This window comes from Dermacentor albipictus, chromosome 8 (assembly GCF_038994185.2).
Source record: "Dermacentor albipictus isolate Rhodes 1998 colony chromosome 8, USDA_Dalb.pri_finalv2, whole genome shotgun sequence".
NCBI lineage: Eukaryota > Metazoa > Arthropoda > Arachnida > Ixodida > Ixodidae > Dermacentor > Dermacentor albipictus.
This window is the reverse complement of record NC_091828.1, coordinates 5,372,273-5,397,988: the sequence shown is the minus strand read 5'-3', so window position 1 is coordinate 5,397,988 and position 25,716 is coordinate 5,372,273. Positions and strand designations below refer to the sequence as shown.

The 25,716-nt window shown below is 46.9% G+C and overlaps 1 protein-coding gene across 1 annotated transcript in view; it reads right to left on the bottom strand.

The window, feature by feature from the left end:
- Positions 1-25,716, bottom strand: part of LOC135908135 (WW domain-binding protein 2-like) — a 180,006-nt gene that overhangs the window by 55,941 nt on the left and 98,349 nt on the right. The window contains exons 5-6 of the mRNA XM_065439901.2: positions 24,063-24,212; positions 8,317-8,532 (exon numbers count right to left, since the gene is read on the bottom strand). Of these exons, the coding sequence (XP_065295973.2) occupies positions 8,317-8,532; positions 24,063-24,212 (366 nt within the window). The remainder of the gene's footprint in view (positions 1-8,316; positions 8,533-24,062; positions 24,213-25,716) is intronic.

The following is a 25,716-nucleotide window of genomic DNA, read 5'->3' as shown; positions in this document are numbered from 1 at the left end:
TGGTTTAAAAAGGAAAGCAAACTACCGTATTTACTCGCATAATGATGGCACTTCCTTGTCAAAAAAGTTGACACAAATTCAGGGGTGCGATCATTACGCGGGTTAAATTTTGCGCGAAAATAATTTTCCTTTTCATCCCGCGTTTGCTGCGGGATAACAGGTCAACAAACAGGCGGCTGCTGCTGTACAGTGCGGGACACCAAACAAATATGGCAACCGGCAGAGCAAGCCGAACACGATGCTTGTTCTTCTCATGAGTACATTACGCGCACTGAAACAGTTTCTTCCGTGTCAGTAATGAATATTATCGTTATTGTCGGCAAGTTTGTGACAATAACATAGCCATGTCCGCTTTGAGGGGACAGAAACAGAGATGGGTGTGCGTGGCTGCCAGTGACATAGCAACACATGGCAGGCACGCTGCGGAAACTGCGGCACTTGTCTTCGCTGCTATCTTAATACGGCACGTTTCCGCTAAGGGTGGGCGAATATCTTAGCTACGTTACAAGTGTCGGCGTACAAGTAGGGTATACTTCTAACATATCAGTGTAAACGTGGCTACTATCATTGAAGCTCGCAATTTGTTGCATGCCCACAAGTGCAGACGAGAAGAATCGAAAGGCGCTTTTTTTGATGTTGGCCAAAACTATTATGAAGCCTACAAGTAATAACGCCAAGGCAAGTTTGGTTGTAGATTTTTTTTTTTTCATGGAAGTGCAGAAAGTGATGAAAGGAATGCAATAATGCACCTGCTTAAGAATATTTGGTCCATGCAGACCACTTGGTATGTCTTAAAGAGTCATTCGCATAGCATTTGACAGCATTCAACAGATGGTAGGCGCGATTATCATTAGCTAGACTTGGCACACGACATATCGCTGTGACAAGTCTGGGGTGCGATCATTACACGGGAAAGAAAAAAAATCCAATTCTGACGAAAAAATTCAGGGGTGTGATCATTATGCGAGTAAATAGGGTAGAAACGCGATCCATCTGATTATGGTCATGCTCGAACGCAACTGCAATGCTGCACTTAAACGCAGCCATGCTTCTGTTCGGCACAGTCAGACGCTGCCAGCCGGGGCCTCCGGCGAGCGCAGTCGTGGCGTTCAGAAGGCGGCGACGATGGCACCATCTGGATTTTCAATAAAAAATGCCTCAACACGGAGCCCTCGTCGGACCCACTCTCCCACTCCAGTAGACTGTAGAGACGGTGCACAAGATTAAGCTGCTGTCGTCGGCTTCCCTCGTGCGCTTTCACTCACACCTACGCCATGCGGCACGCAGCAGTGGCAAAAATGTGCTTGCAGCGTCCATATAATTGCTATTGCAATAAAAGTAGGAGAAACGATATGATTCGATGTCCGACACAGCATCGGACACAATTGCACCCGCCGGACGCCACATCAGATGCCGAATCATACTGTGCGTCTCCTACTTCATGGCAGCAAGTTCAGGGTGCGATGAATATGTGAGAAAAAAAAAAACACTTCTTGATTGGAAAAGTGGGGGCTGCATTCATTAGGCGAGTAAATATGGTAAACCTTTTTCCAGAAGTTATAGCCATCTTTTGTGCTTGTTTTAAGAGTACGGTGCCAATATCGAAATAAGGGCTGGTTAGAAAATGAGACCTTGGAGCCCTGCTTAAAAAGGACCTCTCACATAAGAGACAAACTACTCCCCGGTACCCATCTTTTATAAAGCGGTTCAACTGTATAGCAAATACAAAGGTGAGTTGGAAAGGCTTAGAGTGATTCGCCAACGAGCAGAAAGGAGATACAAGGGCACCAAATGCATTCATGATCGTAGGGAGGCGAGGCCGATCCAAAAGAAAGTTCAGTGCCACATCGATATGTTACAATCTCAAAAGTGGAAATCCTTCTGCAAGTCTTTGGAACCTCGTAAGCTTCTGTCCCGTATACGGAGAACTCTGCGTGGCCTACAATCGTCTCCGCAACAGCGCCACCCTTTTAAGCCTGTTTCCCTGCATCAAGAACGACGCGAGATTGAAGCTGCCAAGGACTTTTGCGCAACAATTGCTGGCTGGCCGTCACTGCCTGTATCAACATTACGTGGTGTTGCGGCATCCCAGGACTCCACGCATAGATCGCATGTTCTCTATGCAGGAGCCAGAAGCTGCACTGGCGACTTGTAGGAAGTCATCACCTGGGTCCAACAGAGTCACATATAAGGCCCTTGGAAACCTCGGCCAAAAATGGAGAGACACAACAAATCCTGCAGTGAAGGATTGATTCCTTGTGAGTGGAAGGTCAGCTGCCTAGTACCTTTACTTAAGAGTTCTACATCTTCATTAGACTTGGCATCGCACCCTCCCATCACTCTTGCCAGTTGCGTTGGGAAACCAATGGAAAGGACGATGCTGACATGCACCTTGAATGGTATTTAGAAGCACCCCAATGCAATGGTGGGCTTCCAGCGAGGTCTGTATGGTATTTGGAAGCACCCCAATGGAATGGTGGGCTTCCAGCGAGGTCTGTCATCCATCGATAACATGCCCGATCTGCTAACATACCTATTCAACATCGAAAGAGCATGAAACAATTAACGGTGGCGATGTTTCTCGATGTGAAAGGTGCGTAGGATAATGTAGCACACCAAGCAATCCTCGATGCTTTGACCGATGTAGGTGGTCGTGCACTGTGCTGAATTGAATTTTCTGGCCACAAAGGCGAAGTAATTTGCCCTACTCATCAACAATGCGGACTTCCAGCCAGATGGCGGCTGGGTATAGCACTTCAAAGAGAGGCATGGCATTGCTTACAGTCGTCTCTGGCGAGGGAGCTTCGCTTCCGACATGGAGGCGAAGCGGAAGTGGGTGGAGGAAACGCTGCCCTGCATCCTTTAATGACAACTACGTTGACACCGATGTGTATAATGGCAACGAAACGGGACTGTTCTTTCAGATGTTGCCATCCAAGATGCATGCACTCAAAGGAGACACGTGTAACGGTGGCAAAAACAGCAGGCTGTACCTCAGCGTGCACTTGTGCTTCATCATGGACGGTAGCGACAAGTGCCCCGCATTTGTCATTCGGAAATAAAAAAATCCTCGCTGCTTCCGGTGCTGCCAGGACACTGGTACGCTACGTCACAACCACAAGGCATGGATGATGCAATAACTTTTTCGTGAGTGGCTCTTGAGTTCGATCAATGTATCGAGCAATCTAAGAGGAAGGTAGTGCTCATCCTAGATAATTGTAGTGCCCAGCACTTTGTGCCCAAGCTCTCAAGCCTGGAAGTTTTCTTACCGCTGCCGAACACGACGGCAGGCTTGCAGCCCATGGACGCCGGCATGATTGCCAATTTTAAGGGGACGTATCGTCGCAGCGTCTTGAACAACATGGCCCCGCGGACAGACAGGGAGCAACCAGACTTGAAAATCAATCTACTGATGGTCGTGCAGTTTATCCTTGGTGCGTGGTCCAAAGTGAGTGCTTCTACGGTCATTGCTGCCATGAACATGCTTTGCTCGAGGCAGAAATGACTTGTACAAAGCCTGTGAAGTTCCCACCGACGAAGTTATGCCTGTACTTTGGTCTGCTATCGACAAGGATGCTTCAGGACTGAAAGAGTTTCTACATGTGGACAGTGCATTAGAAACATCAGTGCTCCTAACCGATGAGGCGATCATTGCGAACATGCTTGCATCAGATAGCGACAGTGACAATGACGGAGGAGATGATGCGGTAGGGCAGGCTGCCTCAACACTGTCCTCGGTTGTGTCCTCTGTTTCGTGAGGGACCTTCCGCTGCACTACGTGGAGCCCCTGGATGCCTTGGAGAAAGATGTCGGCAAGCAAGGCTGATGGACATGGGGTTTTCTTGTGCAAGCCATAGATAAGTATGTGGCGAGGTGCTTGTAATGATCTCACCCCAACATTTTTTCAGGATTTCTCAAGCTGAGTGGTTGCTGCAGCAACCTTCTCAAATTTTTTAAAAGGGACCACCAAAATGATGCCTCGGCAGAGACTCGCATGTCGCTTGCTATTCGTGACCCTTCTTTGAACTTGTTATAGGACTGCCATTCTTGAATGCTGACAGCTGCGGCTTGTTACATGCGATCAAAGTGCGCAGGAAGCAGGGTTAAACAATTAAACAAGATAACACAAGCAGCAGCCGGATGGAGGTGGAAAACTTAGTTTTTTGCACAACAGCTCTGCCATTCCTCCATTTTGTTTTTTTATGCAACCCAGTTATAACAATTATCGGTTATAACGATGGAATTTTTTTGACACTTGAATATTGTTATAAGTGGGTTTGACTGTACATAAAAAAGAGGTTGACGGCAATAGACCATGTATTCAAGTGTGTTGGTGGAAAGTCTTGAGGAGGTGCATCTGTGCAATCGATGCACACATGCACCAGTAAGCAAGCTGTAATGCAAGCTGTACCATGCATTATTTACGGGCTTGCCAAGATACAGCCTGCCCATACTGGGAAACACCAGTGAAAGGAACTTTTGCACACTCCAGAGTATATGAGCCCAAGTTCTACGGGTGTGCCTAGGCCTCCCTATGTGTTTATCCACAGCAGCCAAATCACCATAGCACATGACCACCCCATAGCAACACACATAGCAGTGGACGCTCTAAGAGTGCACATTCGACATGTTGCAGGGACACCCTTTTGCCATCTTGCTTGCCTGCCAACAACTAGGCCGCATATGAGATTCAGCCATCTGTGACCACTCACAGGGCATCACTGCCATTGAATTATGTTCCAGCAGCATGGCTTTCGTTGCCACTGTGGTCTCTGCACTGACCATGCCAGGCAGCAAGAGGAAGGCACACATGCCATCAGCAACATCGAAGCAGACAGCATTATTGCTACTACACGAGATCCACAGTGAGCGCTCACATGTTTACACCGGTGCGTCGGTCATGCACTCCAGTTCAGCAGCTGCAGCACAGTATTTACTCGAATCTAACGTGCACTTTTTCCCTATAAAACAAGTCCAAAAATTGTGTGCGCGTTAGAATCGAGTACGACCCTAAATCTGCATTATCATAACGCCGTTGGCATTTCAAGATGGCTGCCTCGTATGCACTTCGAGCCTAGCTGCCGTAACTTCCTCCATGTGCTACTGTATGTGTGCTTAGGCAATGCTTCCTTTGGCTTAGGTTAGTGCACCATCCGTCTTCACATTTTCTGCGTTTGCTCTATTAGCATGGAAGTGCCGACTGCAAGGACATGCCAAGTTCATCGCGATGCCGCAATTAAAAGGAATGCGATAACGTGTGCGGAGATGGACGGAAATCGGGCCGCATCACGGGTGTTTGGAGTTCCCGAAACTTGCGCGCGAGACTGGCGCAAATAGGAGAGGCGTTCTGCACCGGCAGCTGCTACGTACGGCACGGCCGCATGGCCCCTACCTTGAGAGCAATCTGCGATGGAGACAAGAGTCTACACATCTATGCGCGTTACGCTGTGTTCTCGCTGCTTAGTTCGTGTTGAAGCGAGAGGCCACACAAAGGTCAATTCCCTCGCTCCTGCTACCGCACTTCTTCGCTCCAGTGTTTTGATAGAGTTTCCGCGAACATTGAGTGAGATGTGTTCATGTTTGCGTGTGCGTGCATGACACCATGCTTGTTAATTTAGCTAGTAAGCAAATGTTCAAAAGTTTATACGGCTGATAAAACTACTATCGTTACTTTTCGTATAGCTGTCTAACTAATTTGCTATCGTAATGGATGCTTCACCTTTCGGGCGAAACTGTGACTTTTTTTATTTATTGCAACTTCAGTGCACTGGGAGTAAATCCTTTTTTTTTCCCCAATGAGAGGAAATTGTATTTCTGTATGAAAGAATGAGGTGCGCAGTGCTGTAAAGGACTGTTTTTTTTGGTCGTGAAAAACAGGTGCGTGTTACAATCGAGGGCGCGTTAGAATAGAATAAATATGGTATTTGTTCCAGTAATATCTACCGTGACAAAATTCAGGATATTGCACTTAAAAGACGGCTGTTGAACTTGCAGCTCTGTGCGCAGCAATTCAATTGATCGATCAGAGAACGCCCCAGAAATGGTCCACCTTCTCCGATTCCAAGGCCGCTCTCCAGAGTTTGCTCTCTGCATTACGCTGTGGACCCCCTCCCTATGACTTGTCGCATACACACGTGAAATTTACTATTGGGCAGTTGAGAAAGGACATGAAATCGTGTTCCAATGGTTGCAAAGTCACTGTGGCATCCTTGAAAACGAGCAAGCAGGCACAGCCACTCTATTTCCACATACCAGTGCCCATTATGTCGCTATCCTGCTGTAAAAAACAGACGCAGCGGGAAAGCTCTGTGCGCTTGCTCGTGAGCTTATGTTGGCCCAACGGAATACGGCAGACTTTAAAAACCAGCGTCTTAGTTACCTGGACCATAACCTGAAGCACTGCCTTCCACATGGCTTACCACAACAGGAGGTAGCTCTCATCTGTCACCTGTGGCTTAGAGCAGCTATAACAACGCCTACTCTTACCTCATAGGAATGGCCACAAGTCCCGATTGCGAAGTTTGCGGGTGCAAAAAGATGGCAGCATACCTCCCTTGAGATTTTTCAAGTCTTTCAAGAGCAAAGTGTGGGCTGGCAATGTGTCAATGAGCAAACGTGAACGTGATTACAGCCTCACCATAAAGATGGTTGTCTCGTGCAAGGTCTGCGTGTAGGTGTGCAGCTCGCCCCGCATGAACAGTGAGACAATGTGCAACCCATTCGTCGTGAACATGCATCGTTTTATGTGCAAGGTGCTATGACTGAGGTTGTATTGAAATTCAATTGAGGAAATGAAGCAGCCTCAACAGCCCTCCTGAAGGAACTGAAAGTCACTCCTGGACTCACTGAACGCATGGCAGAAAAGGGGCACCAGAGAGCAACACCTCGCAAGCGCGCCTCTGCATGCAGCGGGCATTGAAAAACCAAAATTTAGGCATTCCCAAGCAGGACTACATGCCTGGTGCCTACTGACAAAATTAGAATTGTAAATAACTGTAAATAGTCTACAGTTTTGTTTTTCAGTTGGCTCAAATTGAACTTGTTTTTGAAAAATTTCTCAAAATGAAAATTTTGCTAAAACTGCAAACTTGAAGGAACAATAACGCTGCTTTAAGAGCAGTTAACATTGCTATTTTTGTTCCGAAATGTAGCTCTATCTGTGGAGCACACAACAGTGGGAGTGAATTTTCAAATAACATTTTTAATTTTTCACTAGCCCGGAGCATAAATTGGGTATGTCTGCAACATTGAAACTCAACTGCAACAGCTCGGCTAGAAATCATCATATCAAAAAAGTACTCCTACGATTGTAAGGCTCATGCTCTTTTGTATATGGTCATGTGCCAATAGTAACTCTCTAATAAGTATTTTCTGTGTTATTCTACCTTCACAATGAATAATTAATTTTAATTATTCCAATACTAATTGACCTACAAAAAAAAACGAATTTTTGAAATCAGCATAAAAACACGATCATAATGTCAAGTTTGTTTTTCAATGGATGAAACAATTAAGACGTTTCTATCTCAAGTACAGTGTCCCCCTTAAAGGAAACGGGACTACATAAAAACAATAGATTGTTTTACCTGTTGCATTACTTTTGTTTAATCGTCTCTTGCTTTCTTACCTTTTCTGCCCCTTACCCCACATCGCCCTGTGCAGAGTAGCCCACCAGTCACGTCATCTGGTTAACCTCTCTTCCTTTCACCTCTTGTTTTCCTTCCCGACAAAGTTGCAAGGTGTTTGAACAGAGCTGATAAGTTGCATGATACTGCACAAACCAAAGCTTTGGGGGGAGGACGCACAGTCATATCGGCGCAGCCCCCCTGGCTGCCTTGCAACAGCCAGCTAGTGGTGAGCTGGGACCTGTTCACCAGCCTCGCTGGGCATTGCATGGTGGCTCCACTGTGCATATCTGCCGTGTCACGAAAAGCAGCTCCCAACATTCACAATGTAGCACGTTTGAAGCTAATGAATGCAGGCCGGAACTTTTCAAAAATTGGTACCATCCCAAAAGTTGTACGAGGTGTGATCGCAGCAGCGAGATTCTACTGTAGATCAATGCCGGTTTTGATAATATGCCGGATATAACAATGAGCATTTCAATGAGGACGAAATGCAAAAAAAAAAAAAAAAACCCTGTCCCGTGCACTGGGGGCACGTTAAAAGGTCCCGAAGTGGTCAAACGTGATCTGGAGTCCCCCTCTACAGCGTGCCTCCCAATCAGATCCCGGTTTCGGCACGTCAAACTCCAGAATTCAATTCAAACAATGAGCAGCCGTGGCACCAAGAACTTTCGTGGCCAATACTACTCACACTGGTATGGTCCGGTCGGCTGGGTGGGAGGGGGCCCGGAGTAGCCGCCAGCCTGGGGCACATTGAAACCCGGTGCAGGTGCGGGACCGTTGGGTGGCATAGCTCCGTTGGGGTAGCTCGGGGGCGCTCCCGCTGGGTAGCCACCCGGGTAGTACTGGGGGGGACCATTGACACCCGGGTATGGAGGCGGCATGTCGCTCATGAAGACCGAGTTGGCTGCACACAATGTAGAAGCTGGAGTCATCAAAAGTACATCCTCGGAGTGAGCAACACTCACTGGTGTTACTGGGCCACGCAACTTTGCAGCAGCATTTGGAACAGCCAAGAATGTGTTTTGGAGCAGTAAAATGCTTTTTGGAGCAGGTTCAAGAAAGCAATTGCAAGAGCAATAAATAGTCAATAAATGGCCATCCAAAAATGACACCACTTTGTCACTGTAGACTGCAACAAAGTAGTGGTGCCCGAAGGTGTAATCTATAGAACCCCACTTTCATCTGGCATAGAACGAACAGGGCACTGCTTCTATGAAGGAATTAAAAAACATGTGTCAACAGTTGCTAGTGTGAATTGCTTCACATTGAAAAATTTGTTCCTGCATTCTGCATTTTGAAAAAACTTAGCGCCAGTTCTAGTGAAGAAGCTATTAGGAAATATTGGGAACTCTGCGCATACAGGCTGAGGTTGTCAATCCGTAAATGCACCTACTACTTGCTCACGGCACCTGACATAGAGCTGGCAAAAATATCAAGTAAACAAAGAACCATACAGCTGGCAATAGTTATTCATTTATTGCGTGTGCTGTTGTGTCCACGTGTTCTTCAAATTCTGGACTTTCCCTCTCATTTTGTCATCTTCAGTGGTGAAACAGCTATTTGACCTTTTGGCACAGGTCTTGGCACAGACAAAAGAGCAATTCGACACAGCAGCAAGCAGTTTTGGAGAAGTGTCTAACATGCATCTACAGTTGTCGATCAATAATTCGGACTCGATGAGGATCACCAAAACACCTGAATAACTGAGAGTCCGAAATACTGGATTCCCCCTAAAATGAATGACATTATTCTGCAAGTGGCCAAAAAATGTGTGCCACGTTCTCGGATACCTCTTTCGGAGATACCTCAAATTTTGTGTATCGTATCTGGTGTAGCGCTCGCTTCGCATCTACGGCACGTGTCACGTGACCGATATCGGTATCGCACATGACACATGGTGGTGAGGGAACACACCCTCTCCCACTTAGTGTATATATGGTGTATATAGACTTAGTGTATATATACGCGGTTGTTGAATAAATGGGGACGCTTTCCGCTCTCCTTGCTTGGAGCCTCTGGTCATGTCTTCCCTGCGGCACCGCACAATACATGGTGTCAGAAGTAGGATGAACGCCGACGTCCAGTCTTGGTGAATCAAAGATTATACTACAAGACCAGCCCCATGGACTTCCTCAAACCACCAGGCCCGCTGAGCTTGGCTGGTTCGCAAAGGTTCAAGCAAAGGTTCGAATTTTTTCTCATTGCAACAGAATAGCCAACCGGCAAGCCTCGAACGGGATCATGCAAAACAGCACTTCTGCTGAGCATCGCAGGCGAGGAAGCCATCGAGATCTTCAACACGTTCAGCTTTGGCAAAGACGAGAACAAGAATGACTTTGCCACTGTCATTGCGAAGTTCAATGCATAATGTGCGGCTCAGCATAACGAAGTTCATGAGTGCTACATTTTCCGTACGCGAGTCCAGGCCCCTGGTGAGCTTTTCGAACCTTTCTTGCGAGACTTAAAGAACCAGGCACGAGCATGCAACTTTGGCTCCCAAATGGATGCAATGATTAGGGACCAAATCGTTTATGGAACTAACGACGAGAAACTTCGAGAAAGGTTGCTGCGGGACACTACGCTGAATTTACTGAAGGCTGAGCAGGTTGCTAAAGCAGCTGAAGCGACAGCAGCGCAACAAAAAGTTTGGGCACGGGATAAAAGCCACATTGACGCAATGCGTAAGGAACACCGAAGTAAACAAAGTGAGTTGCCCAGACATTACAAGTGTCCTAAATGTGTACGTACCGTATTTACTCGCATAATGATCGTACTCGCGTAATGATCGCAACCCTAAATTTTGTCGTCAAAATTCGATTTTTTTTTATTTCCCGCGTAATGATCGCACCCCGAACTTGCCGCAGCGATACGTCGTGTGCTAAGTCTAGCGAATAATGATCGCGCTTACCACCTGTCGAATGCTACGCAAACGACTCTTTAAGACAAGCCAGGCGGCCTGCACGCACTAAACATTCTTAAGTAGATGCCTCATTTCATTACTTTCATCACTTTCCGCACTTCCATGACAAAATGAGGTACAACCAAACTTGCCTTTATTATGGGTTGCCTTTATAATGGCTGATGACAACAAAAACAATAAAGGCGCATTTCGATTCTTTTCATCTGCTTTTGCACTCGTGAGCACGCAACAAATCGCGCGCGGCAATGACAGTAGCCACGTTTACTTTGATACGTTAAAAGTGTACCCTATTCATACGCCGACGCTTGTAACACAGCTAAGATATTCGCCCACCCTTAGCGGAAACGTGCCGTATTAGGATAGTAGTGAAGACAGATGCCGCAGTTTCCGCAGCATGCCCGTCATGTGTTTCTATGTCACTGGCAGCTAAGCGCGCCCACCTGTTTCTGTCCCCTCAAAGTGGACATGGCTACGTTATTGCCGCAAACTTGCCGATATTAACGGTAATATTCATCACTGATACGGAAGAAACTGTTTCAATGCACGTAATGTACTCACGAGAAGAAAAAAAAATCGCGTTTGGCGCGTTCGGCTTGCTTCGCCAGCCGCCATTTTTGTTTTGGTGTACCGCACCCGCTATCTTGCATCCCGCAGCAAACGCGGGACGAAAAAAAAAAATTTTTTTCGCGGAAAATTTCACCCGCGTAATGATCGCACCCCTGAATTTGCGTCACTTTTTCTGACAAAAAAAGTGCGATCATTATGCGAGTAAATACGGTATGCACCCGCCACGAAGGTGTCCTGCATTCTGGAAAACATGTTGAAAATGTCAACGCCCTAACCATTTTGCTATCTGCTGCAGACGAATCGCTGATATTGGCAAACTTCAGGGCGGTGAAGATAACTTTGACATTCTGGACAAGTCAAGCTGCGCAGCAAGCCAGCACGACTGGACAGTTGTCGCCGAAGTCAAGAACGTATCACTTGAATTCAAGGTCGATACAGGAGCGCAAGCATATCTACTACCTTTCGGATGCTATTGTAAAATTCGCCTGAAGCCGCCCCTGAAACCTAGCAGCGTGGTGTTACGTTCGTATGGTGGAGGGGTTATCAAGCATGATGACGTCATTCGTACAGAAATGGCACTAAGTGATCGGTGGCGTCCTCGACTTCTTCGTGGTGCCCAAGGGGCATCAGGCCATTCTGGGCTTGCAGGCTAGCGAAAATCTTGGGACTTGTGTCACGCATACACACAGTATTTCGAAACAGTTCTGACAAAGTCGCAATGAACTTTCGGCACTTGTTCACAGGAACCAGGTGCGTTGAAAGGGTTTATCGAATGGTTCTACATGACAACGCCATGCCAATTGTCCAAGCAGCCCGACGAGTGCCGCTGGCTCTACAGGAACCCTTGCGAGAAGAATTGGGACGCATGGAGCGCGCAGGCATCATAACCAAAGTCATCGAGCCCACAGACTGGGTAAGCCCATTGGTCTCTGTTAGAAAGAAATACGGGAAAATTCCAGTATGTATCGACCCCAGGAGGATTAACCAATGCATCAAGAGAGAACATTACACAATGCTGCGAAGGGAAGACATAGAGGCAGAGTTAGCGGGCGCTACAGTTTTCACCCGTCTTGACGCGAACTCTGGTTTTCACCAAATTCCGTTGAACAACGAAACCTCACGAATTCGTACCTTTGCAACGCCATTCGGGCACTACAGATTTCTGCGCTTACCGTTTGGTATAGCATCGGCGCCTGAGGTATTTCAGAAAACGCTAAAGGAAATTGTTGAAGGCCTTCCTGGGGTCAGAGTATACGTTGATGATGTACTGGTGTGGAGGTCGTCGAGGAAGGAGCATGACACACGCCTGCAGTCGGTACTGCAAGCAGCAGAACGTGGCGGTCTGACATTTAATCCGAACAAGTGTTCCATTGGTGTCGGTAAAATTGAGTTTCTTGGTGACGACATTGACCAGAAAGGCATCAAACCAAGCCTGTCATTGACAAAATCAATGATTCAAATTCCACCGCCGACCAACAAGCTCGCAGTACAGAGGATGCTCGGAACCGTGAATTATTTCAGCAAGTTTATGCCGTCACTGGCCCTAAGGACGACGCTCCTCAGAAATCTTATAAAGCAGAATACTGCGTTTGACTGGATGCATAATCACGCTGAAGAGTGGACGCAGCTTTGCGACAGTTTAAGTAGAGCGCCTTTACTAGCCCTGTTTGATCGAACAAAAGCAACAAAGGTGTCATGTGATGCATCGCAAAACGGAATCGGCGCAGCGCTATTGCAGTGCCACCAGGACACATGGAAGCCAGTCGCGTATGCCTTGCGGGCACTTACAGAGTGCGAACAACGTTACTCGCAAATTGAAAAGGAGGCGATGGCAGTGGCATATGGATGCGAGAAGTTTCACCATTTTGTCCATGGTCAGTCGTTTATTCTTGAAACTGATCACCATCCCTTGATCAACATCTCGCAGAAGGCCATTGGAGACATGCTCCCGAGGTTGCAGTGGTTTTTCCTGCGCCTTCTTCGTTATGGCGTAAAACTTCAGTTCACACCAGGGAAGCTACTGCTTCTCGCCGACATGCTGTCACGCGCAACAACCAGGCCCATCACGGAAAACGACGTCATCAACGACAACACTGAAGTATGCAGTAAGTGTTGTCTCTTCACTTGTCACCGATAACACCTGGAAGAGGTTGGCTACGAAAACTAGTCTGGATGAAGAATTAAAGCAAGTTCTTGGGAACCAGGCAGCAGGAAAAGCACTCCAAGGCCATTGGAAATCTTTTGAAGGAGAGCTTTCTCACGTGAACAGAGTCCTCTTAAAAGGGTGCAAAGTTGTAATTCCCGCTACGATGAGGAAAGAAGCTTTGAAACGCATTCACCAAGGCCATCTGGGCATCAATAAATGCAAATCACGGGCCAGGCATCTCGTCTTCTGGCCAGGAATAAACCGTGACATAGAAGCTTTCACACAGGCGTGTTCCGCATGCAAAACAAACGCGTACAGACAACCCCAGAGCCGTTAAAGTTACGCCCAGCATCTGATAAACCGTGGCATCGTGTCGGCATCGATATTTTTGAGCATAGTGGGCGGTCATACCTGTGCGTCTACGACGCATTATCAAACTTTCCTGAAGTAGAGCTGCTAAAAGATACTACCGCGAAGACAGTCATTCAAGCAACATGTGCAACTTTTGCTAGATACGGCATACCAGTTGAAGTCTGTTCGGATAATGGCCCACAATTTTCCAGCCACGCTTTTGCTGCATTTGCCTGGAGGTACGACTTCAACCACACCACTTCCACCACTTGGTACCCCCAGTCCAACGGTCTGGCGGAAAAAGGCGTGCAAGTAGTTAAGAGGATTTTAATGAAAAGCACTCAAATGAATGACGATTTTTGGCTTGGTCTTCTTGCCTACAGATCTACTCTCATGGAATCCGGACCATCACCTGGCGAAGTACTTCAAGGAAGACGACTACGAACTACGTTGCCCAACGTCCGGCCATGCCCAGGTCGCAGCGTACAGAAGCACCGTCAGACCGACCACTGCAGCCGACAACCACCACCGCTCAACCCTCGAGACACTGTACGCATCAAAGAAGGGGCGTGGGCCACCAAAGGTCAAGTCGTTCAAGCTGCGACATATCCCCGGTCGTATAACATAATCACTGAAGACGGCACATTCCTGCAGCGCAATCGGCGACATCTGCTGCCTACAAGAGAAGCTTTTCGACAAAGAGACCTTTGTGACTTTAAGGAAGACCTCCGCCAAGGAGCTGATGAAAGACCTTCAGCATACAGGAGCAACGATGCCGCAGTGTCACTGGCCACAACTGGCAACATTCCCGCCTCACCCAATGCTCCTGCAGGCTTGCAGCAGAACTAAGAACCTGCGTTCAGAAGGTCAACCCGAGAACGAAGGCCCCCACAGAGGCTTACTTATAATCGAAGCTTTGTGCAATTTCCCTAATGCGTGCTCTAAATGTTAGTTTCTACTAATGTTCTTTCCCGTGTGTTATTTTCTCCTTTGAAAGAAAGGGGGTGTATCGTATCTGGTGCAGCGCTGGCTTTGCATCTACAGCATGTGTGATGTGACCGATATCGGTATCGCACATGACACATGGTGAGGGAACACACCCTCTCCCACTTAGTGTATATATACGCGGTTGTTGAATAAACAGGGACGCTTTCCGCTCTCCTTGCTTGGAGCCTCTGGTCATGTCTTTCCTGCAGCACCGCACGATACATCTTGCGTGACTACAGTGCAGTAGAGTGCACTAGAATGGGGGAATCGGTCCGGCAGACGCTTCGGGAAGGGCCGAGGGTGATGCAAGAAACAGATATTGCACAGGCGCAGGCATCACCTTATTCCGAAGCTGCAGCTGTTTTGACACCCCCCATTGGCTGAGACGAGCTCACGGGCACAGCAGCTGTCCTCTGCTCGATCCACCGTCGTTGTTGTGTCGTTTGCATTGTTTCCGTCGCTCTTTCTCCATTTTATTGACTACGAATGGGTGGTGAATATGATTACTGTTTCTGTCACCGAGTATCAACACTAGATGCAGCAGAGTCGAATGCCCGTCAGAGCTCCATGTAGCTATGGTGCTGTAGGGTTTCCGACATTGCAAGTGTCCGGCCGGTGCGCGGGGCCGCTCGTTCAGGCGAAGGCGATGGTGAGGCCACCAACTTTTCAATAAAAAAGCCTCAGTGGGGAACCTGCACTGAACCCACTCCCCCTAACTAGTGCACTCTAAGTGAAGGACGCATCACCATCTGGAATGACGGCATTCTTGGCACAGTGCCAAGCCTGCCATCTTATATCACTGTGCAGAAACACTGCTGCCCCTCAATGAATCTGGGTGCTGGTTATGCAAAACATCGCGAAAACAAAAGTAACCTGAGAAAGTGATTCTTCAAGATTACAGCCCAAGTTGGTCAAGACGTGCTGCTCTGCACACATACACTGGCCTAGGCATTCTGTGGTTGTGATTTCCTAGCAATGCCTTTCATGCTATTCCTCTGTAGGCTTTTCGTGCTTTGTCTGGGATCAGAGCGACGCTTTGCACACATTATCAACAGCAACAGCCGAACGTGAACACCGGACGATAAGAGTGGCATATAATAGAGCAGAAGGCGTGGCTACAAAATGGGGGCATGTATCTCGATCATTGTCATGCGGTCGCTACAGATAGATGAAAACACAGGCAATGCACGCACCGAATTCTCATCGGTGACTACTAGGTCAACTAGGCCTCGCTGACTTCGGTTTTGTGGAGCACCAGCGACATGGCCAACGACCCCGCAGGGGACTTCCAACAAAAATATTGTCTCATGGTAATGACGGTGAAGAAAGCATCAAAACTGCAAATGAAGAAAGTAACTTCTTATTGGGCGAACCTGTGCCCTCAAAAACAGGCTACACTCAAAGAGCGGTGATAGCGGCGAACACAGTCGGTGAGGTTCAAAAATCTGATCTGCAGGTCAAGCGCATCGGCTTTTATACACGAGTCATAGAAGGCTCCAGAGTAATCAGTGTTGCCCGCATGTCTTCCAGAAAGTTCTACACAATTCGTGTCGCACATGCAATCAGATTACACAAGCTTCGGTGACAAGGGAATTGTCAATAACATTCGAGGAACTTCTGATAAATGCGGGCGCGTCCCAAGCCGAGCAATAACATTTTTTACAACGGTGCAAAGCGCTCACCCCAAAAAATATAAACTAGTGCACATGGCAATATTGCTGTTTGATTTTGTGGCCACATTAGCACACGGTTGTGCAGCTGAAGTCCAAATTATTGCACGACACGTTGTAAGGTGTCCGAAATTTAGAGTGTCCTTATGCATTGTCTATGGGGCAAGTGACGGTGCAATGGTGCTATCCGAATAACTGCTCATTCACTGTATACATACAACCTATGGTGTAAATTTTAACTGAAATAGTTAATAAATATAGTGCGCCCGGCTTTATGCATTAATGCATGAGGCATTTGGGCTAAAAATGATCAGACTAGTTTCCATTGTTTATATAGAATGACTTTTCCCATGCGTATATTGTGCAAGACTTAAGACATTCTGACTAGCAACAAGCATTGCACGATTGGCGCGCTGCAAGCGAGCTATAGAACAATAATGGTCACCAACTAGAGCATCTCAACAATACCACGCCCCAGAATGTGCGCAACCAGACCGAAACTACAAGGGAACAGGTACACAAGTTTCCTCTAATTTATGCAATTTCTCCAGCATTAATCACCGGGGAAGATGCAAAAGCCAATTGAATTACACAACCCTCGGACTTCCAATGGTGCAGGGTTACAAGGAAGGTCCCTGGCCAAAAGGAAACCAAATATAGCTGGTGGAGCACATGTATTGCACTTGAACCTCATTACAATGAAGTGCAAGGGGGAGCCGAAATTAGTTCGCTATATCCGTTACTTCGTTATATTCAATATTACCCAGGGTGTCTACCAAGTTGACATTTCCAAATTCCCTGAGTTTTCCAGGTTTTCCCTGAGTGCCATTGCAAATTTCCCTTAGTGATGCAGAACTATGTTTTATGTGAAGACGGGCTGAAAACATATCGCCTGATGCTGTCACTCCCTAGTACGCACATGAAAAAAATTTAAAAAGCGACGTAATCCAATTTGAATACTAGGGAGTAGTGTTTATGTTATTCAAGAAGAGAATAGAAGACAGGGGTTAGTAAAATGCACAGCAAATAAAGTGTCTTCGAAAAACATTGCAATGAAGTCGGACATTCTCAAATAGGAATAAAAAGGAGATGCATATAGAAGCAAATATTTTCGAATATGAGCTATTTCTATCAACTGATTGCAAGCTCAGTGGTATGAGGCCTGAATTCTGTCCCAATTGAGATTCTCTCTCAACAGCTCGTAAGTCAACCTCAGCTGTTCTGAACTACTCTCAGCCCGCGCACGACGCCCGAGTGTTGTGTTTCACTGCTTTAAAGAGTTTATTTTGGTTTGGATGAGGGTCACCTGCATCTCGGCATCAGCCAAAACTATTTTTTGAGCTCAAGCTCCTTCAAAACGGCGGCAGCAAGCTTCCTTTCCCGTTTATTCCTCAATGCGTAGTTCATTTCTGTTCTTGTCCACCTTCCACCACTCGTTCGCCCCAAAAACCATTTGAAGCATCTTGGTCAGTTGAACAGTCCACGACCGATTTTTCGAACTCCCTAGGAGCCGCGAGAACGTCCGAAAACTCGGCCAGTTGCAAAAAAATAAATGCGTGTCATTTACTGTCCTTAGGGACTCAAATCACCACAGGCACGTTCGGAAACGCTCCGAAGGCCTGTCAGTACACATATTAGGCATATCGGTACTCGTAATGTGACAGGGCATACCGGGTGCACGCGTGTATAATTAAGGAATACATACTGTGTTTCGTGGCAATAGCCCCTTCCCACGCTTGTTATGCTTCACTGCAATACTTTTGTGTATGCTTCACCAAGTAACATTTCTTTACAGAGGCGAAGCTGACTTTCAGGAACCGGCATGTTCTATGTCAATCGCGAGGATCACAAAGGTGGAGTCCATGCCATTGCTGACAGCGGCTAATTCTTTCAATAAAAAACTCGGCACCCAACGGCAAGAAGTTTCATAGCGAACGTCGAAGCAGCTAGGCCTAGCGTTGCCGCAGTGGTGGCAACGGCTGCCAGCAGATCTGCGTGCGAGAGTGCCGGTTCGAGGTGGCGAAGTAATCAAAACGGCAGCCGTGGTGCCTTTATTGCCATTTCGGACCTGCCGTCACGGCAAAACGTCCGGAAAATCGGACGGCGAAGAGTTCTTGCGTCGGAAATTTCACGTACCGTGAATTTCACGGTACGTGACGGTGCCGCGAAGCCGTCCAAATTATCGGGAATCCGGAAAGTCAGTCCTTGACTGTACACTAGCAACTCCTCCAGCCGACGACAGGGCGTCAAAGACGTTTCATTACGATTCCTGTCTGTTACTCGAGCCAGCATTACTGCCACTTTCGACCCTTTCCGTAAAATTGCCGCTAATTTTCCCTGATAGAGGCCCAAATTCCCCGAGTTTTCCCTGACTTTTTCCAGACTACTAAAAATCCCTGAGAATTCCCGGTTTTCCCGGTTGGTAGACACCCTGATTACCATATATTGCAATGTATGCCCAATGGGTTGCAGAACTGTAAGCATGGAAAAAAACTAAAAACATGGCATACAGCACGAAAGACAAGGACTGCGAGAGGCAACACACACTGCGCTGACTTCCAACAATATTTCATTTCATTGCCCCATCATGTGTTTATGTACAACAGGGGGCATGCACACAGAATGGAGGGCAGTCACAAGGGGTGTTCTGACAGCAAGTCACTGTACTAGAAACATGGTCACTTGAAAAAAAAAAAAAAAAACATTACTCTTTCTATCTTCTGAGATACATGACTTCACTAGATTTGAGCGCACTATACGGGGCACTAATGCCCATACTACCCAACTTTCTGATGAAATCAGCTTCTATGATTTCCCGCATGAGCTGTGAGCTGTGTCTCACTTAAACTTCCATATTTCGAAGAGGGGCATACAGCCACAGTCCTGGCAATGGATGCCCAAGTGTCCTTGAACAGTGTTATCGTTTAAGCACCTGCCCGTCTGTCCAACATATTTACTGCTGCAAAAAAGGGGAATCTGGTAAACTACATGCGTTGCTAGTGTCACAAAACGTTTTCTGTGCCCGACAGAGGAACAACTCGGATTATTTAGGTGCATTTACACATTTACAGAGCCTTGCCAGCTTTTTTCGGGCTGAGAAAATGACTGTGATTCCTGCACCCTGCCCAATATTTTTTTGCCTATGGGAGACATCATGCACATATGGTAGCACGTTAATAACACTGTTCAATGCCACTTTGGCATTTATTGCTGTGACTGCGGCTGCATGCCCCTCCTTGAAGATATGGAAGCTTAAGCAAGACACAGCTCACAGCTCATGCGGGAAATCATAGAAGCTGATATCATCAGTAAATAGGGTAGTGTGTGTGTTATTGCCCCCTCTATCACGCTCAAATCTAGTGAAGTTGTGTATCTCAACAGATAGAAATAAAAATGTGCGTTTTTTTTAAAAGTTACAGTGGAAGCTCGTTAATTCGACTTCCGTTAATTAGGAAAATCCAATAATTCGACCTTCATGCCTGGTCCCTACAATTATATATAGGAGTCTATGGGACGAAACTCTCGTTAATTTAGATGGCTTCCAGCCCACCTCGGATAACTTGGACGATTTCGGGCAGCCACCGAGGCTTGAAAACGAAAATACGGCAAATGCGGCATAAAAGTGACACCCAAACGGAGCATCGCCATTGACATCAAGTGGCTGAAACTTGGCCAATCCAATCCAATTGGCTCGACTTGTGGCTGCATGGGCGCTTGTCCTTGTTTTTGCATGTGTTGGTGTCACGGAGGAAGGAAACTCAGGAGAGGCCCTAACGTCACTCTTTGTGAAGCTAAAGTGAAGCCGGAAGTTGGTGTTGCTCGGCCTATTGGGCCAGCTCTCCTCTTGTTTACATTCCTCGCGAAACCACGCCGTGCTGCGCGCTACCGTGCTGCTCGGACCCGCGCGCTCCACAGCAATACTAAGCAATCGTTAACATGTTAGCATGATTCCGCCAAAGAGGGCAAAATTCCCCACGGATATTCCTTTGTTCGTTGCCATTGCCGTGGCGCGGTACATTGCGTACAGCGTTGCATGCGCGTTCATTTCACGAACTTTAGTTGCTCCAGTCCCGCCTAGCCACAGCAACATCCCGTAGAGCACGGTCCAGATAACGCAGCGCAACAAAACACGGAAACCAACGCAAACCTGTGCGCACGGCAGCTTTGCCACGGTACGAAACCTACGGAGCAACACGTGTCATTGAGGTCACATCAGGCGTGCCGCAAGGATCAGTTCTGGGGCCTCTTCTTTTTCTTATATATATTAATGATATTAACTTAGGTATTGATTCTAACATGCGGCTCTTCGCAGATGACTGTATTGTGTATAGAAAAATCGATAATGAAGACAATGTTCTCAAACTGCAGGCCGACCTAGATCGTATTTGCGAATGGTGCTCAAAGTGGAAAATGAATTTGAATACCGGAAAGTACGTCCATGTGCGGTTTACTAAGAAGAAAAAAGTAATCGATGCCAGCTACAGTCTAATGAATAATATATTAAGTACTAAATCCAAGACTAAATATTTGGGCGTAATGCTGTCGGGCGACTGCTCTTGGCGGGCACACGTGGACTATGTAGTTGGCAAAGTGGCAGTTGCTCTGAATTACATTCAAAGAAATTTAAAATGCGCAAATTCTAACCTTAGAAGCACGGCGTACCTAACTTGTATACAACCTATTTTAGAATATGCTTGTACCCTATGGGACCCGTCACAAATATGTCTGATAAATAAACTAGAAAAAATACAAAACAGAGCAGCCAGGTTTGTCTTGAGTAGGTACGGGAGGAGGTACAGTTGCACAGCAATGAAAACAGAGCTCAATTGGGAGTCCCTGTCGTCTCGCCGAAAGAGGCTGCGGCTAAAGCTTCTGTATGAAATATATCACAACAAAACTGGAACTGATAGGGAAATGTACTTAAAACCGCCAAACCATATATCGGCACGCACTGACCACCAGTGCAAAATTAGAGAATACCGGGCTAGGACGGGCCTGTATGCCAACTCTTTTTTTGTAAAAACTATCGCTCAGTGGAATAGACTGTCATGTGAACAGGTGTGCAGTGAGAATCAAGATGTATTCTTTTCATGCTTGTAACCCCCCTGCTGTAACGCTTTCGGGCTAAGCAGGGATATGTCTGAATAAAGAATAAAGAGCCCACAGAACAATAACAAAGCCGCCATTGTGGCCCCTAGCTCCCCCCCTCCACGCCAGGGGGGGGGAGGCTTATGGGGCTTCAGTGCCCCCCCCCCTCGAAATTTTTTCGTACTGTCCATGCATGGCCGACCAAAGCAACCTCCGGCGCCAGAAATTATTCTGGATTTTGTCTAGAACGTCCTTTTCACGCTCGGAAACACATTTCCCCGCGAACATTGCGAACTCGGGCTGGATTTTGCGGCAACGCCCATGCACTGGGAATCACATAATGCAAGGAGCCCCATCCGAGCACCAAATTTCAAGGACACTGTGATGGTGAACGGGCTCCCCGGGGCATCATCTCGCGGAGGCCGCGGAATCTATGGACCGCATGGATGTCAACTCCGAAACTTTATGGGTATAAAGTTTTCATAAACTTTTGATGCGAAAGGTGCATTGACATTTCGAAAGTTGCTCTTCAGATTTTCAATTGCGGTACTTTGTGGGTTTAATGTAGTTATGAACATTTGACGCCAAAGGTGCATTGCCTTTTCTAAAGCCTTAACTCGGAACATACAACGAGACAAGCCTAATCAACACACTATCAGGCAAGATAAACAAATAAAGAATCAATCAATCAATCAATCAATCAAGTTGACAAAGCACGCAGCGAAGTCCCATGAAAAGAAGCACGTTGTGGTGGTTCATTCGTGGCGTTGTGTCACATAAAAAAATATCAGCATTTTTTTTTTTCACCTACGCCAAAGCATCCATGTCAAGACACTAAAGCCAGCCAAGGTAACTACGTTCCTATTTATTTTTCTACTTTGACTTTTACTCCGAGGACACATTGAGCCTCTTCAATTTTTTTTGTTCTCGCTACTCTAACTGCGGGCTGCGAAAGCCAGCCAGAGTGCATGCGTTTTCCTCGTGTTGCCCCGATCATCACGCAGCGCACTTCGGTGCGCGTTCAGTTTTCTCTGGCCGAGTGGATTTTCGCCTGGCAGAGTTTTGGACGTTTTGTGGCTCCTCAGGCGCGGCGGTGTCGCCTTGAAACCACGTGACACCGTGACGTCATGACAGAGGAGAAGCGGCTTTGGCTCAACTCTTGCAAGACGGACTGGGTGGGAATCGAACCAGGGTCTCCGGAGTGTGGGACGGAGACGCTACCACTGAGCCACGAGTACGATGCTTCAAAGCGGTACAAAAGCGCCTCTAGTGAATGCGGTGTTGCCTTAGAAACGAGCTGTTTCTAAGGCGTGCGTCTCTTGCTCAGGCGCACATTTCGTTGCTGCGCCGAACGCTGCTTTGCTCGACGCTCACCGCGTCCAATGCGGGGCGCGTAGTCGCTGCCCTGTAGCCCATTGTCTTACACCCCTTGGCGGGTCGACGGGAACGCTCTCGCGTTCCACTCTTGAAGGCGAAGCAGTAATGCACGAGTTGTTTCTTCGTCTAGCCGAACCAAATATAGCCAAGCAACAGCAGTTCACCAGGCTAAACAGTGGTTCAACAACTAAAATAAAGGCTAGTATGCTTCGCATCCTGGGCTTAACCTTACCTAAGCCACAGCCATTTTTATTTTTTTTTTCATTTCGGTGCTACCGCTTCACAAAAGGAAAAAAAAACATTATTGCGGCACAGCGCATTGTGGCATGGTGAAAGTTCGATTTTGTTACTTCTTTTGCGGAAAGAAATGAGCCACGGTATGCTTCAGTTGCCGGATGCTATCATTATATTATTGCGATAGCAATTATATGGACACTCCAGGTGCATTCCTGCCGTCGCCCTCATGTTTCGTATAAAGTCCAAGGGCGGTAACATCCTGACCGCGCACCGTATGCTGCATGTGCGAGTGATCGAAAGCGTGGGAGCGGGAGGGGGGTGGAATGGTTGAGCCGACGATGGTGGCTCAGTCTTGTGTGCGCAAAGGAGAAAAGCGCGGAGCAAGCGCGCCGCCTTCCGTCGCGCGCGATACGTCGGGGTGAGTGGGTGGAATGGGGGCGGGATCTAGGGTTCTGTGAATCTGTGATTGCGCAACATGTTTATTTGCCTTGTTTGACGCATTATATACAGTGATTTTTTCTTAGATAGGTAGATTTATTGGAGACTTATGCATATACTTAAATATCTTGTTGCCAGGTTTTGTGTATACATGGAGTGAACTTTGTTACTAGTGACACTTTTTTTCACTTTATCAAGCGGTATCTTCGCATATGTGTATGCCATTGTATCTTCGCATATCTAATGTACGAGGGTGAGTGAAATGAAAGTTACCCGACCAACCCCGCGCAATAATGGTTCGGTTCATTATCTGAGAGGCATGCACGTAGCACACAGGCATCTCTCATTTACAAGTGACACGCAGGTGTGAGGATAAATGTTCTTTTTTGCTCCCATACACTGGGTTGAACATGGTTGCGTGACGTAATGGATGCTCCAGAAGTTGAGCAGCGTGGTGCCGTGAGGTTTTTGACAGCTGAAGGGGTTTCCCAAAAAGAAATTAGTCGCCATATGGCTGCCGTGTTTGTTGAACATTTCATTTCATTGGCCACTGTTAAGCGTTGGAGCAAATGGTTCTACATCATTCTACATCTACATCGATTTCTTAAATAAAATGAAAGAAATAAGTAAATAATTAAACTAAACCAATTTACCTGGAGGAGCATCAGGAAACACGTTGTAGGGTATGTTGAAGCCGTAGTCAGCACCGTGTTCCGGCCTGTATGCAGGCGGAGGCGGACAGTAGTACGGACCCGGAGGTGGGAAGTATGGCGGGGGAGCCATTCCATTTGCATGCTGGGACGCTGTAGTGGATGAACGCAAGACCGATGGCCAGGTTAGGCGCGGCCATTATAGAAATGAAGGAAGACGCACTTGGCAATTCACTACCCGCCACCACCGGGGATGCATTCCTACATAGTTGTACAGAAACAAAACAAGCAGGCACACAAATGCAAAGCCCGAGTTTCGGAAGGCAAGAATCCATCTGCAAGTGGCACAGATGTCAAGTGGGAGCTGCACAAAATAAATGCAGTCAGTAACGGTAACAGCATGGTAGGCAGGTTAACCCTTTAAGGACAACATACATAAATGCAAAAAAAATGCTTATTCTTTATCCAAATGTGGAAAACACATTGAGATTAAGCATAATCAAAAAGAAAAATATTTCGTGAAAATTTCTTCAGCAAGAGGGGGGAAACTCCAGGCAGAAAACTGGAATTGCGCTTCACCTTGAGCCACCTGTGGCTTCGTTTAGAATTTATGCAGACAGCTCTTGTCACATGTGACCCGCAGGCGCACATTTCATTTGCTTTACGTGACATGCGTGACACCACTGCAGCCGTAGATCCTGAATCAGTCTGTCTCCTCTGCACACAATTTCCAGATGAGGTGAGTCACATGCCAAACTTCCTCCTCGTCCTGTGCTCCTGCTCTAAATGAGCAAATCATGCTTGCTGCTTGTGATTCAGTGTTGGCTGAACGCATTTAGCCAGAAACTTTGTACTCAATACTGAAACTCACCAAGAAATGACAGGGGTGTGTGAATACCAAACAGTACATTTCAAATCAAATATCGAACTGAATGAAGAAAAAAAAGCCGGATATCTAATCGAACATCAGAAAAATTTTCCTAACTTTTATTGCTTAAAATCTTGGGCAAAATAAACGCAATGATGCACATGCTTGGGAGTTTCCTAGCATTGCACAACAGGAATGTAGAAAGCTATCAGAAGCTTACGTTCATTGAAATCAAGATATACAGTTAAACCTCAATATATAGAATGCGGATACATCTAGTTATTGTGTATATCAAGCACTTTTTACATCACCTGGGAAATCGCATGCATTTCAAATTTTTTCTTTCAACAGGATCAGGCGTAAAACGGATATATCGAATTCAGCCACTCCAGACCATGTGCGCTCTCTTTAAGAGGCAGTGAGCTTTCCCACAACACACTCAAAGACAGCGGTGGCACGATGGTTGTTTTTAACTGCTGGGCACTATAGCTGCACACATTGATTGCATCGAGGGTGCCATTTGAATGTAGCGGCGTACACACGAGGCGGCTTGGATAGTTCGACAACGTCAACAACGCATTGCATTTGCTGCACTGACTTTTCAGTGCTGCGCTCTGCACCTGCCGTGCCTCACGAGAACTGGCGGTTCAGATCCGCAAAGACGCGTGACAGCGTGCGCTCACTGGGCTCACTGATAGACGCCTTGGCAGATGCCACTTAATACTTCGTTATTGACAGTATTTCAAAAAGCTTCAATTAATGGATGTGGAGATCACAGCAGAAGTAGCG